This window comes from Rhinatrema bivittatum, chromosome 19 (genome assembly GCF_901001135.1).
Source record: "Rhinatrema bivittatum chromosome 19, aRhiBiv1.1, whole genome shotgun sequence".
Lineage (NCBI taxonomy): Eukaryota > Metazoa > Chordata > Amphibia > Gymnophiona > Rhinatrematidae > Rhinatrema > Rhinatrema bivittatum.
In genome coordinates, this window is record NC_042633.1 from 44,958,051 (window position 1) to 44,973,462 (window position 15,412).

Below are 15,412 nucleotides of genomic sequence, written 5' to 3' on the forward strand. Positions count from 1 at the left end.
AAGGAGGGGAGGGCAAGCGAGCGATGGGATCAGAAAGGTGTTTGGTTGTGTGGGGGAGAGTGCTGTAGGATATGAGTGAAGAGATTAGTGAAACTATGAGGTGTGACTGAAGAGATCAGTGAAACTAAGAGGTGTGACTGAAGAGATCAGTGAAACTAAGAGGTGTGAGTGAAGAGATCAGTGAAACTAAGAGGTGTGAGTGAAGAGATTAGTGAAACTGAGGTGTGAGTGAAGAGATCAGTGAAACTAAGAGGTGAGTGAAGAGATTAGTGAAACTATGAGGTGTGACTGAAGAGATCAGTGAAACTAAGAGGTGTGACTGAAGAGATCAGTGAAACTAAGAGGTGTGAGTGAAGAGATTAGTGAAACTAAGAGGTGTGAGTGAAGAGATTAGTGAAACTAAGAGGTGTGAGTGAAGAGATTAGTGAAACTAAGAGGTGTGACTGAAGAGATCAGTGAAACTAAGAGGTGTGAGTGAAGAGATTAGTGAAACTAAGAGGTGTGAGTGAAGAGATTAGTGAAACTGAGGTGTGAGTGAAGAGATCAGTGAAACTGAGGTGTGAGTGAAGAGATCAGTGAAACTGAGGTGTGAGTGAAGAGATTAGTGAAACTGAGGTGTGAGTGAAGAGATCAGTGAAACTAAGAGGTGTGAGTGAAGAGATCAGTGAAACTAAGAGGTGTGAGTGAAGAGATTAGTGAAACTAAGAGGTGTGAGTGAAGAGATTAGTGAAACACTGAGGTGTGAGTGAAGAGATCAGTGAAACACTGAGGTGTGAGTGAAGAGATTAGTGAAACTGAGTTAAGTGATCAGAGAAGGAATGAATGAGAAGAGGGGAGGGGATAGGAGTGGGTGTAGTGTGGGAGGGAGAGAGAAGAGTGCGTAAGGAGCTCATGTGGCATTGTTCCCTTCCTTCCACCCCCATGGAGGCAAAGAACAGGCTATGTTTCTGAATTCCAGGCCTCACACCGCTGACCCGGGAGACTGAGGCCAGCAAACAGTGCGCAAGAATCTACTGCTACCCCCAAGCCAGGGCGAGGTAGCTGATTCTCACTGGAGGAGATTTGTACCCTCTGAGAAGAGCGGCTGGAGAGAGTAATTTTCCAGAGAGAGAGGAGGGACTTGAGGATCACCAGAGAAGAGGGGGTGAAACAGTGGCTTTAAGACAGTGGGGGCAGGGGTGGATTGGCCTATTGGGGGATCGGGCATCCCCCGGTGGGCCGGTCACTCTAGTCAGTCTGCCAAACACAGCTGTGACAGAGCCACGCTAGGCAGACCTCGTGGTATCTCCGGGGCGGCAAATCCCCGGGCCAGTCCATCATTGGGAATCAGCCCCTGACTGGGGGGAATTTATGGGGATGGAAGATCAGAATCACCAGGGCAGAAAGGAGGGAGGAGTTAGAGAGAAAATTCTCTCTACCCCTCTCCTCCTAACCCCAGAAATGTGGAAAAGAGGATTTACATTCAGACAACATCCAAGGCATGGATCTGTGCAGTCTGGGTAAACAAGCATCAGGGTAACTTGCTTGATGTGATGGTTACTACCCTTAACAATTAAGCCTTATTCTTCACTTTTGATGCAACTCCAACATTACTCTCTGCATCAATGGCAGGGGGTGGCAGGAAATTTGAATCAAACAGTTACCAACAAGGGCCCTGAAGAGACAGCTAAGGGGGGATATGATAGAGGTGTTTAAAACCATGAGAGGTCTAGAACGGGTAGATGTGAATCGGTTATTTACTCTTTCGGATAATAGAAGGACTAGGGGGCACTTCATGAAGTTAGCAAGTAGCACATTTAAGACTAATCGGAGAAAGTTCTTTTTTACTCAGCGCACAATTAAACTCTGGAATTTGTTGCCAGAGGATGTGGTTAGTGCAGTTAGTATAGCTGTGTTTAAAAAAGGATTGGATAAGTTCTTGGAGGAGAAGTCCATTACCTGCTATTAAGTTCACTTAGAGAATAGCCACTGCCATTAGTAATGGTTACATGGAATAAACTTAGTTTTGGGGTAATTGCCAGGTTCTTATGGCCTGGATTGGCCACTGTTGGAAACAGGATGCTGGCCTTGATGGACCCTTGGTCTGACCCAGTATGGCATTTTCTTATGTTCTTAACTTGGTGGTTGAGGAAACAGATAAGTGTGGGAAAATAAATGTGGGAGCTTGCTGGGCAGACTGGATGGGCCAATTAGTCTTCTTCTGCCATCACTTCTATGTTTCTCCATCCCCAGTGCTCATTGAGCTTGTAAAGAGTTGAAGAGTGCGTTTGGATATCTGTATGTCAGTGAGAGTTCACACATGGCACCCCATCACAGTTACACTTCCTGTGTATTATGTTCATTATAAGTTTTAAAGTTAATATTTAGTTATTTATGACCAATGAACCTATTTCATTATTTACAGTTCATTTAACATATTGGATGCTCATTAAGGGATCCCAAAACTAAATTATGCGAACCTCTATATGTAAGAAAAAATAAATCACAGAAAAATAAAAATATTTCTTATTTCCAATATTTTGAGTGGACTATTTAACTGTATAAACAAGCGACCATCATATAGCACAGGGTCAGTATATCTTATCTGGTAACCCATACTTACAAGCTTTGGTGTGCTATGAGATATAATCAGTCAATTGAATATTTGGGTTTTTTTTCACTCTTTTGTGCTGTGAATTCCCTCCCTTTTGTTCTTTATTCTTTTTTTTTGCTGGAAAATTTTTTAAATGTACCAAATGTGTACTTACCTATTAAGCAACTTCATGCTGATCTTCACAGTGATTCCGAGTATGCTTGCTTATGCTGATGACTTCATTTCATTAATTCCTCTTGAACGCTGTCTAAAACACCCGACACCACAGCATTTAACAGTACACGTCCCTAACAGAAACCTGAGATCAGCAAATAAAGCATTACTAACCATCCCCTCAATTAAAACAGCTAAACTAACCCAAGTAAGGGAAAGAGCACTATCCTTAGCTGGTCCTATGCTATGGAACTCCATGCCCGTCGAGATCCGCTTACAGACATCAAAACCTTCAGAAAACATTTAAAAACATGGTTATTTAAACAGGCATACAACAGAGAAAGGAGAGTAGAACACAGGGAATAAGAAAAGCGATCTGCAGAACACCGTGGTGGGGCCGCTTGGCAATAGTGATCATAATATGATCAAATTTGATTTAATGACTGGAAAAGGAACAGTGTGCAAATCCAAGGCTCTCGTGCTAAACTTTCAAAAGGGAAACTGATAAAATGAGAAAAATTGTTAGAAAAAAACTGAAAGGAGCAGCTACAAAAGTAAAAAATGTCCAAGAGGCGTGGTCATTGTTAAAAAATACCATTCTAGAAGCACAGTCCAGATGTATTCCCACATTAAGAAAGGTGGAAAGAAGGCAAAACGATTACCGGCATAGTTAAAAGGGGAGGTGAAAGAAGCTATTTTAGCCAAAAGATCTTCATTCAAAAATTGGAAGAAGGATCCAACAGAAGAAAATAGTATAAAGCATAAACATTGGCAAGTTAAATGGAAGACATTGATAAGACAGGCTAAGAGAGAATTTGAAAAGAAGTTGGCTGTAGAGGCAAAAACTCACAGTAAAAACTTTTTTAAATATATCCGAAGCAGAAAGCCTGTGAGGGAGTCAGTTGGACCGTTAGATGATCGAGGGGTTAAAGGGGCACTTAGAGAAGATAAGGCCATCGCAGAAAGATTAAATGATTTCTTTGCTTCGGTGTTTACTGAAGAGGATGTTGGGGAGGTACCCGTAATGGAGAAGGTTTTCATGGGCAATGATTCAGATGGACTGAATCAAATCAAGGTGAACCTAGAAGATGTGGTAGGCCTGATTGACAAACTGAAGAGTAGTAAATCACCTGGACCGGATGGTATACACCCCAGAGTTCTGAAGGAACTAAAAATGAAATTTCAGAACTATTAGTAAAAATTTGTAACTTATTAAAATCATCCATTGTACCTGAAGACTGGAGGATAACAAATGTAACCCCAATATTTAAAAAGGGCTCCAGGGGCGATCCGGGAAACTACAGACCGGTTAGCCTGACTTCAGTGCCAGGAAAAATGGAAAGTGTTCTAAACATCAAAATCACAGAGCATATAGAAAGACATGGTTTAATGGAACAAAGTCAGCATGGCTTTACCCAGGGCAAGTCTTGCCTCACAAATCTGCTTCACTTTTTTGAAGGAGTTAATAAACATGTGGATAAAGGTGAACCGGTAGATATAGTATACTTGGATTTTCAGAAGGCATTTGACAAAGTTCCACATGAGAGGCTTCTAGGAAAAGTAAAAATTCATGGGTTAGGTGGCGATGTCCTTTCGTGGATTGCAAACTGGCTAAAAGACAGGAAACAGAGAGTAGGATTAAATGGACAATTTTCTCAGTGGAAGGGAGTGGACAGTGGAGTGCCTCAGGGATCTGTATTGGGACCCTTACTGTTCAATATATTTATAAATGATCTGGAAAGAAATACGAGTGAGATAATCAAATTTGCAGATGACACAAAATTGTTCAGAGTAGTTAAATCACAAGCAGATTGTGATAAATTGCAGGAAGACCTTGTGAGACTGGAAAATTGGGCATCCAAATGGCAGATGAAATTTAATGTGGATAAGTGCAAGGTGATGCATATAGGGAAAAATAACCTATGCTATAATTACACACTGTTGGGTTCCATATTAGGTGCTACAACCCAAGAAAGATCTAGGTGTCATAGTGGATAACACATTGAAATCGTCGGTTCAGTGTGCTGGGGCAGTCAAAAAAGCAAAGAGAATGTTGGGAATTATTAGAAAGGGAATGGTTAATAAAACAGAAAATGTCATAATGCCTCTGTATCACTCCATGGTGAGACTGCACCTTGAATACTGTGTACAATTCTGGTCGCCGCATCTCAAAAAAGATATAATTGTGATGGAGAAGGTACAGAGAAGGGCTACCAAAATGATAAGGGGAATGGAACAACTCCCCTATGAGGAAAGACTAAAGAGGTTAGGACTTTTCAGCTTGGAGAAGAGACGGCTGAGGGGGGATATGATAGAGGTGTTTAAAATCATGAGAGGTCTAGAACGGGTAGATGTGAATCGGTTATTTACTCTTTTGGACAGTAGAAAGTCTAGGGGGCACTCCATGAAGTTAGCATGGGGCACATTTAAAACTAATCGGAGAAAGTTCTTTTTTACTCAATGCACAATTAAACTCTGGAATTTGTTGCCAGAGGATGTGGTTAGTGCAGTTAGTATAGCTGTGTTTAAAAAAGAATTGGATAAGTTCTTGGAGGAGAAGTCCATTACCTGCTATTAAGTTCACTTAGAGAATAGCCACTGCCATTAGCAATGGTTACATGGAATAGACTTAGTTTTTGGGTACTTGCCAGGTTCTTATGGCCTGGATTGGCCACTGTTGGAAACAGGATGCTGGGCTTGATGGACCCTTGGTCTGACCCAGTATGGCATTTTCTTATGTTCTTATGTTCTAACACTCAAGCACCCTACCCCAATCTACACAGGTATATATTCTATTTTTATTTTAAATGTTTGCTCTTGATTTTAGAATTTTAAAATCTGTTAAAATAAAGAATGGACATGATATAACATGATACAACACTTCCAATTATGAGTAATTATAAACAAGCCATGTTACCATAAATTCTTGGCACCTATTTAATGATAGATTTTATTATGTTTTCCATTATTTGTGCCTTATTGTAAACCATTATGATGGTACCTAACTTAATGACAGTAAAGAAAAGTTTTTAAATAAATAATAAATACATTTCAGAGAACACTCCTTCAAGGGAAACAGCAAAACTTCTTTCCTCACAATGTTCAATGTGAGCATTTATTTCTTCAGCTCAGCTCTGATATAAAGATATTTTACTTATTATACTTCCATTTTATCATCCATAAGTATTCAGCATGAACATTATTTCCTCAGCTAGTTCCTGACTGAAAAATTTTACTACTTTCTTTTTCTTCCTTATAGTAAAAACAAAAAGTCCAACTCACTTAAGCTCCTAAAACTAATTTATGGAAAGACATAAAAAAAAAGAGAAAACCGGTTCTCACCTTGACTTTTCCAGCACTGCCATTCTGCTCTGCTCCATCACAGCTTCTGACACTGATAGTTGCCAGCTCCGCCATTTTATACCCAGAAAGCCCAGGAAAACCCCAGGTGTCAATCATGGGTTAAACCATGTGTTCAGGGGATCGCATTGGTAAGTTAAATTTAAGGGAAAAATTCTGGATATACTGTAGAGCCTTATGGTCTTAACGACAAAATAGAATGGCAGACAATAAATTCATAGAGTCCAGAAATATTGTTGTTCACATAGATGCATCCTATTGTTACCAGTGCATATTTGTTTTACCTGAACACATGGTTTAACCCATGATTAGCACCTGGGGTTTTCCTGGGTATAAAATGGCGGAGCTGGCAACTATCAGTGTCAGAAGCTGTGATGGAGCAGAGCAGAATAGCAGGGCAATGTGGAAGAAGTCAAGATGAGAACCGGTTTCTCTTTTATGTCTTTCCATAAATTAGTTTTAGGAGCTTAAGTGAGTTGGACTTTTCATTTTTACTATAAGGAAGAAAAAGAAAGAAGTAAAATATTTTTCAATCAGGTACTAGCTGAGGAAATAATGTTCATGCTGAATACTTGATGATAAAATGGAAGTATAATAAGTAAAATATCTTTATATCAGAGCTGAGTTGAAGAAATAAATGCTCACATTGAACATTGTGAGGAAAGACGTTTTGCTGTTTCCTTAATTTCTCTTGAACTCTGTCTAAAACGCCCGCGTTTTAGACAGAGTTCAAGAGAATTAAGAAATTAAGAAATTAAGAAATTAAGAGAAATTAAGAGTTCAAGAGAAATTAGAGTTCAAGAGAAATTAACAAGCAACTATATGATGGTTGCTTGTTTATACAGTTAAATAGTCCACTCAAAATATTGGAAGTAAGACATTTTTATTTTTCATTAAGGGATCCCTACAGGACATGGTTGTTAATTTTATTCTTATGTAATTTACAATCTTGTACTAAAATAATTTGTACTGATCTTGAAATTCTCCTTGTATAATTTACAAACTTAGGATACATTTATTCTTGTATAATTTGTACTTAGCTTGTCTTTTGGTGACTATTAATCTTCAAGTGATCATGTTTTTTGTTGTGGGGAGGGAGGAGTTTGCAGTCCACCTTGACTGAGGAAAGTCACTGTGAAAATGAAATAGAAATTGAAAATTAAATTATTGGTCAGGAAGCCAGTCTCTTGGGTTCTAATTGGTTAAACAGAACCATCTTGAGAGGAGTTTACTTAGAATATGCCAGATAATCTTCAGTCTTGACTTAGGAGCATAGAGTCCCAACACAGGTCTGCTCAACTATCTTGTAGACTGACTTAACAGAGTTTACCTGGACACTGAACAGTTAAAATAATCTTAATTATATAGTGTTACTTGTATAATCTTTGTTTCTTCCCCCTAGTTGTCTGCAAGTTGTATTTTTAATGTTCACTGTTCCTCCTTTTTCTTAAACTTCTTAGTTTGTTAGCCTTGTGTTTGTAATTGATTAGTGAATAGCAGAAGTAACTCACTGTGTAATTCCAATAATTTTGGGTTGGGTCTCTAGGTGTCATTAACTGTGTGAACAGGGTTTTGTGGGGTTGCAGTGTTCCTAGATAGTTTGTGAAGAAGGGTACTTGCCCAGAGGCAAGCATATGAACCCTGTTGGCAGGTGGTGTTTGGGTCATGTGTGGAGATGCAGGTGAAGCCTGGGCAGTGCTTGGTAACACCTTCTGAATGACCAAGAGGTTGTCCAGAGTGGGCAATAAGAGTATATGTTTAGCAATGATTTTAGCTGGAATTACAAGTTAAGATGTACATTTAAACAATATGGGCCAGATTTTAGTAGCTACATGCGAGCATAGATTTGTGCGCTCAAGCTGGCGCACACAAATCTACACCCGATTTTATAATATGCGTGCGCATGTTATAAAATCCGGGTCGGTGTGCGCAAGGGGGTGCACACTTGTTTGCCTTGCGTGCACCGAGCCCTAGGGGAGCCCCGATGGCTTTCCCCATTCCCTCCAAGGCCGCTCGGAGGGAACTTTCCTTCTGCCTCCCAACCCTACCTAAATCCCCCCCTATCTCTTTTTTTTAAATTTACACTTGCCTGTGATGGGCCATTGCTGGCGTGCGATCCCGTGGCCCAGCGGCAGTGGAGAGGCCTCTGGCCCCGGGATATACGTGCGTCCCGGGGCTTGTGCTCATCGCTGGGCCAATGCAAAATAGGATCGGCGCGTGCAGGAGCGGGTTTAAAAGGGTTAGGCGCATAACAGTTTTAAAATCTGCCCCTATGAGTAGAATTCTGGCAACTTATGTCCATTCATGAGGAAATTGAATTTTCAAATTTTTGTTTATAGTTTTACTTGTAAAAATCTCCATAAATGTTTGACAGATTTCTCTTCCTAAAGTCTCTCAATTATTTTCTCTTGCAGTTGAATTGTTTGATTTTGCAGGCATTATGAATGTGTTCAATAACAGGTTTCTCTGTCTGCAGGTCATCGATGCCTTATCAATATTATCATGGACCCAGCTGGCACAGAGTAAGGGTATTATGTAAGTAAAGTTCAGTGGTGAGAATGAGAATATAATCAGTTTATCAGCACTTAACCAAAATCCACAATATTCTCTTTTCAGTCCATTTCCCACCGAGGAAAGTATCGGCGATGATGAAGTCTACAATGGATTGTCAGATCAAATTGAGTAAGTGACCTGGTATTAAATCCTGAATGTTTTGGTGAATTCATGTGTGATAGTCTCAGGTGCTGACCTAGTTTCCTTTCCTCACCAGTGAAACAGTGGAGGAAGATGATGACTTGTATGACTGTGTGGAGACTGATGAGAATGAAGGGGATGACATCTATGAAGACCTGATGAAGACGGAGGTTGCTGTCCTACCTGTAAGTGTAGTTATTCAAGATCCCCCTCAGAAAGAGCTGGTGCAATATTTCATATTATATATATATATATATATATATATATATATACATATTAGAAGTATGCATTATCCAATTCACTGATTGCACATAAACAATGCGAATTATATCTTTCATGCTTTCATTATTTTTATATTAGGTCATTTGAAAGTATCGGCAATTAATTTTTTCAAAGCTGTTCTTTGTAAGTAAAAAAGAATTCATGTGAGGTAAAATAAAAACTTAGCTTGCCATTCAAATTATGCATTTGACCTCATATGAATTACTTTTATTTGCAAAGAAAACTTCCCAGAAAATAATTGCTGATACTTTCAAATGGCCTATGATTAAAATAATGAAAGCATGCCATATTGTTTATGTGCAATCAGTGCATTAGATGATGTCATACTTCTAATGTATATATCATTTGAAATATTGCACCAACTCTTTTTGAGGGGGATCTTGAATAATTATTTTTAGATATTTTCCTCTCTGGGATCAACTTATTTTCAGAATTGCTACCTGTAAGTGTTATAAGCCATGCCCAGAAATTAAATCAATATACAGAAAAAGGATGGAGAAATGTCTAGATTCATTCTAAAACTGTGCATCTGTAATAATGGTCAGAGAAGGATTAAAAGTGAGGCCAGTGCTTTGTGGGAAATCAGATCAGACAGGATAAGAAGAGCTTGCATTGTATTACCTGTACTTGTCAGCTCTGTTCTCAGTAACCCAACAGCTTAATTTAGACTTTTTAAATATAGACATTTTCATTCAATAAATGTTGAGCCAGCCTAATGGCTGCTTAGGGCTCTGGATTTGATTCCCAGGATCAGCCAGGACTGAGGTGTTGTAATGGCGATGTTTGCAGCCTTTGGGTGAGGGGGGGAGGGATTGTCGTTCTGCAATGGATTTAGGGCCATGACTGGCAGGTTCTGGAAAGAACCCAAATGCATGGCCCCCAGCCAAACATAAGAGCTGCCATACTGAGTTAGGTTAAGGTCCATCAAGTCCAGTATTCTGTTTTTCAACAGTGGCCAATCCAGGTCACAAGAACCTGACAGGATCCCAAATAGAAGATAGATTCAATGCTGCTTATCCCCAGGGATAAGCAATGGCTTTCCCTAAGTCTAGCTGGCTATTAGTTTATGGACTTTTCCTCCAGAAACTTGTCCAAACCTTTTTTGAACTCAGCTTTGCTAACTGCCATTATCACATTGCCCTGCAATAAATTCCAGAACTTAATTGTGCATTGAGTGAAAACATTTTTTTCAGATTTGTTTGAAATGTGCTACTTACAACCCTCTTGGAGTGTCCATAGACTATCACTACAATGACTGGACCTAAAGTCAGCTGGGAGGAGCTATAAAATACTTATTTTATTTATTTATTAAGCTCTTGTATACAGTCATTCAGTCTAGCCATCACAACGGTTTCCATGTATAAAGCATAAATAACAATAAATTAGTGATTATTCCTAAAATATGGTAAATAAAAACAAAATAAACAGTAGGCAAATAAAACACAAAATACAATCATATAAAAAAAAACCAATTTAAAATACTTAATTTTTAAAAACTGAGAGGGAGAAATCTATAGCACTTTAAGTGCCTCAAGTTATGTAAAATACATAAAATAGTATAAAATAGCTTAGTCATTCCCTCCGAATGTGGTTCCGAAAAGCCAGGTTTTCAAATTCTTTTTGAATGATTTTTTCTGCTCGGGTCCTTAACTCAACAGGCATCTTGTTCCATAGTTTTGGGCCAGCGAGGGAGATACTTCTCTCTTACTTGACTAAGATGAGCTGATTTAACTGAGGGTATTAGCATTGTGTAGGAGAAAAATTAGATAAATATAATGCATAATGAAAGTGAAATTATGTAAAAATGTCTGTCAATGAAACCTTAGTAAAATGGATGCCAAGTATGCAAACATGACTCTAAGTTGTAATTCCCATAACTTCAGCAGAAAATGACAGAATTAGACAAGAGGAACTGCTGCCTACAGGAGATCTGGCAAACTGAGCAGAAGTATACAAGTACTCTAGAATCCATCTATCTGGTAAGATCCCTCACCTGACTCTTTCTATGCTTTAACCAGGAAGATGGAGACTAGTCAGGAAAAGGTTCATGGTGGGGCCATGACCACTTAACTCTTAACACTCAGAAGATTGTTCTCATTCCATTTGAATTATTTTATGTACTTAATGTCTGTGAACTGCCTAGAAATAATTTAAATAGAGGAGGCAAGCTTACAGTTCAGAAGGGCCTCCTGCAGAAAAGGGTCTTCACGGTCTGACATCTTTTAAGGAATTAACAATGATGACTTAGCAGGTGAGGGCTGCAGACTACCAGTTCAGACATGGACAGAAGCAGCTTGAGTGGTCTGCAAAGCTTATCAGTTTATAACCTTGTCTCCATTCATCCATGGCCTTTGAGTATTGTGCACAGTTTTGGGTAACCCCATCTCAAAGAAGATAGAGCAGAGTGAAGAATGAAAAACGGAAGGGCAGCAAAAAATTATTAGTCATGGAAAGGCTAAACAGCCTGGAGAAGAGGCTGAAAGAGGTTTTAAAATCATGAGGGTTAACAGGAAACAATTATTTACCCTTCACAAATAATGCTAGGACTAGGCGACACCATGGGGCCTTACTTAAAGTAGCTGGAGAGTCCACCAGTCTGAGCACCCTGGCTCAAAATGGATCCAGCATTGGCATCCAGGAGTGCTGTGGGGCTGCTTTAACTTTAGGACTCCCAGAAAGCAGCCGGATAACTGATAACTGGCATATTCAGCGGTGCATCTGTGCCACCAAATATTCCCGAAACGTTAGGCAGATGAGTTTATCCGACTAGCTATGGCAGCCGCCCAGCAGCTGAGAATGGATCCCCATGAAACTAACTGGTAAAAAAAAACCACATTTAAGCTTTTTTCCCAAAGCACAAATGACTGCATTTCCTGCCAGAGATCACCTTCCCTTCCATTGTCTTGACAAATCATTTTTTCTTCACAGTACTTTATGAAACCACTTCAGCGGTTTTTAAAAATCCAGGACATGGAAAACATTTTTATCAATCTTGAGGTAAGCATTCTTCCTTTACACATTTGAATAAATCTGTTCTTTTTTTTACAGAAAAGCATTAGATTGGAAACTTCTTTTGTATGAGAAGGTTTGCTCTTTCTTCAAGAGTTCAGTAATGGATGAAGCAAACCTTGAGGTTGTGCCAGTTCATTATAAGCATGGGAGGGAGAATAAGCCACCCTAGGCTACTTGTATGATCTTAAAACAGTTTTATTGGAAACAATGTAGTGAGTGCAAGTGTTTGCTAGGTACAGTCTCTATGTCCAGATCATGCTAGATTTTCCATGTTAGCTGTTGAGGTTTGGATTTTATGTGGCTGTGTGTATTTTGGGGTAGGTAATCATCCTATGATCTTGCAAACACTTCAGTGTTTGTCACAGTAATCAAAGCAAAACTGCAAGAATGTTTCTGCTGTGATTATTGTGCCCCTCAAAACTAGCCAGAGATTTGCAGCTGCTTGTTGTGCGGTTCTTTAAGGGAAGACCATGGATATGCATAGCTGCTTCTCTGACCTAATTCTGCTCCAGGGAATGTCCACAAAATACTTGGGTAAAAGTCTGCACATTAATGATACATGCATATGGAGGGTAGGCAATAATTGAAGAGCCCATCTGTGTGAGTGAATCAGAGATCCCCCCTCATTGCTCACCCAATGTCTAAACTAAGGTTGCTAGTTGTATATTGTAATTTGTGCTGAATTTAATATGCATTTTATTGTAACATACTATAGCCACCACTGGAATAGCAAGAGGTAAATGAGATTAAATAAACATAGTACAGAAAACCTTACTGCGCTGGGTCGGAAAGTGAAAGCTATGATGACCATAATCTCCTGAAGTCAATATGTCAATGACTACAGTCCTGGTTTTTGTGATGGGACACAGCTGTGTGAAGAGGTGTTGGAATGCTTTACCTGATATAAAAATCACCATTGCTGCAAGCTTACAGGATGAAATGCTTGCATGTTTGTGTTTTGTTTCTAGGATATTCTGAATGTCCACCGATACTTCCTTGAAGATCTCAAGAACTTGATTTCTGTGAACACCTCCCAGAACCTCTATCAGGTTTTCATCAAATACAAGGAGAGGTGAAGCTCCCAAGACACTTTGTCATTTGCTGTACCCCTGCACAATAACTGAGTTCACCATTACTCTCTGGAGAGGGTCAAGAGGCAAAAAGATGTTTAATTAGGTCACTGGTACTGTTGGAGATACCGCTAACAATATACATAGAAACAGAGAAATGACCGCAGAAAAGGACCAACGGTCCATCCAGTCTGCCCAGCAAGCTTATGGTAGTTTCTACCATGCCATACAAGCCACCTCTATAATCAGTTTCCCAGACCGTCAAAGCCAGGGCCCTTGTTGGTTGCTGTTTGAGTCCAATTCCCCGTTACCTCCTGCCATTGAAGCAGAGAGCACTGTTGGAGTTGCATCAAGTCTCAGGCTTATTGATTAAGAGTAGTAAGATACAAGTGTCATCTCATTAGCATAGGGCAGGTGCACTTGGGGCCAGAATCCTCCCTGCAGTAAATACTAACAAACTCCTAACTACTATCCACCTTGCCCTGAACACAGCGAAAACCGAACTTATACTAATCTCACCTCAGTCACCCCCCACTAATCCCATTCTCCCAACAGGTACGAGACCTAGGGGTGTGGTCATCCTGGATAATCACATCAACCTTAAGAAATTCATAAGCAACACACTAAAAGACTGTTTCTTTAATTTACACACACTAAAAAAAAACTTAGACCCTTACTTCACCCCCCAGATTTCTGTACAGTACTCCAAACGACTATATTCTCCAAACTCGATTACTGTAACTCTCCTAGGCCTACCCAAAAACTCTATCCACCCTTTACAAATACTACAAAGCACAGCTGCCCAGATTCTAACGAACACAACAGCAGTACTAAAGGAACTACATTGGCTCCCAATTGCATCCCGCATTCAATACAAGACCCTCTCTCTCTCATACACAAAGCACTGTACAATCCAGAGATGAACTGGCTCAATGACTCTCTTAGCTTCCACCAGGCTACTAAACCCACCAGACACCAATACCTCGCCACCATTTAGAGACCTCCTCCCCCCAAATCAACCTGGCCTCCACTAGAGCACGTGCGCTCTCGGTCGCTGGTCCTACCCTTTGGAATACAATGCCAGTTGAGCTGTACCAGGAAGACTGCCGAAAAACATTCAAACAAAAACTTAAGACGTGGCTGTTCACAAATGCCTACACCTAGCACCAATCAGCCTACAGTCCTGCCCATTTCACACCTATCTTCCCCCAAAAGCTCTCTACCCGAATATCTCAGTCCTTCCACTCAGCCGAACCCTTCCTATCCTTTCCTAATTTGTTATGGATATGTTTTCCGCAAGGTATACAACACTTAGCTTAAATATTCCATTTTGTCCCTTCTGCAACCTGTATAGAATCAGTTTTGTATATAATTCTACAGTTCAATGTATATAATCCCTGTATATATTTCACCCAGTTCACCTTGTATATAGTTCTCCCAGTTGCAGTTTATGATATCTACTTATCCTTGCCTGTTCTATGTCAGACGCATTACATGCGTAAGTTACTGTTATACTGTAAACCGATATATCATTGATGAATGTCGGTATATAAAAACCAATAAATAAATAAGTGAACATGTGAATAAGTGAAATAAGCATGTCTGGCATAGCGCTCTTGCTATAGAATTTACCACCCTTTACTGAAATAGCAGGAAGCTTCTCTGTTTTCCTGCCCATAGTAACATAAAACATGATGGCAAATAAAGACCATCTAGTCTGCTCATTCTCACCAACTGCTCAGCTCTCCAATCCCTACCACTCCCTCAGATCTCGTGTGCTTATCCCATGCTTGCTTGAATTCTGATCCTGTCCTTGTCTCCACCATTCCTCGGGGAGGCCACTCCATGCATCCACCACCCTATTTCCTTGGGTTATTCTTTCACCCTCATTCCAAACCATCTTTTCCATTGCATCCTGTGCATTGATATATCTGAGGTATTTCAATATCTGTATCAAATTTCCCTTTTTCCTCCAGGGAATACATGTTTAGATCTTTAAGTATGTCCTCATATGCTTTATGATGAAGATTGTTGGCTATTTTAATAGCTTTCTTCTGGACTTACTATTCTTCTGTAAATCTCTTCTTTCATCTGTTAAAGTAACAATATCACTTCACTAATTTCCTAGATTTTTGCTTTATGGGAGATACTGCAGTCAGGTTGAATTTGCAACAAAGCACCTGGACCAGACAGCCTGTACCCGGGAAGACCTGCGAATGAAGTTGGAGGTCAGAGTTCCTTCTGAAAC

General features: G+C 39.8%; 1 protein-coding gene across 3 annotated transcripts in view; it reads left to right on the forward strand.

Annotated features, from left to right (window-relative positions):
• VAV1 (vav guanine nucleotide exchange factor 1) overlaps positions 1–15,412 on the forward strand; it is a 131,056-nt gene that overhangs the window by 41,396 nt on the left and 74,248 nt on the right. For 2 of the 3 annotated variants that reach the window (XM_029585255.1, XM_029585253.1), the window contains exons 3-9: positions 8,583–8,641; positions 8,723–8,788; positions 8,877–8,985; positions 10,966–11,061; positions 12,011–12,079; positions 13,063–13,166; positions 15,293–15,392. In XM_029585255.1, the coding sequence (XP_029441115.1) occupies positions 8,583–8,641; positions 8,723–8,788; positions 8,877–8,985; positions 10,966–11,061; positions 12,011–12,079; positions 13,063–13,166; positions 15,293–15,392 (603 nt within the window). The remainder of the gene's footprint in view (positions 1–8,582; positions 8,642–8,722; positions 8,789–8,876; positions 8,986–10,965; positions 11,062–12,010; positions 12,080–13,062; positions 13,167–15,292; positions 15,393–15,412) is intronic. The other variant, XM_029585254.1, reaches the window with a different exon arrangement.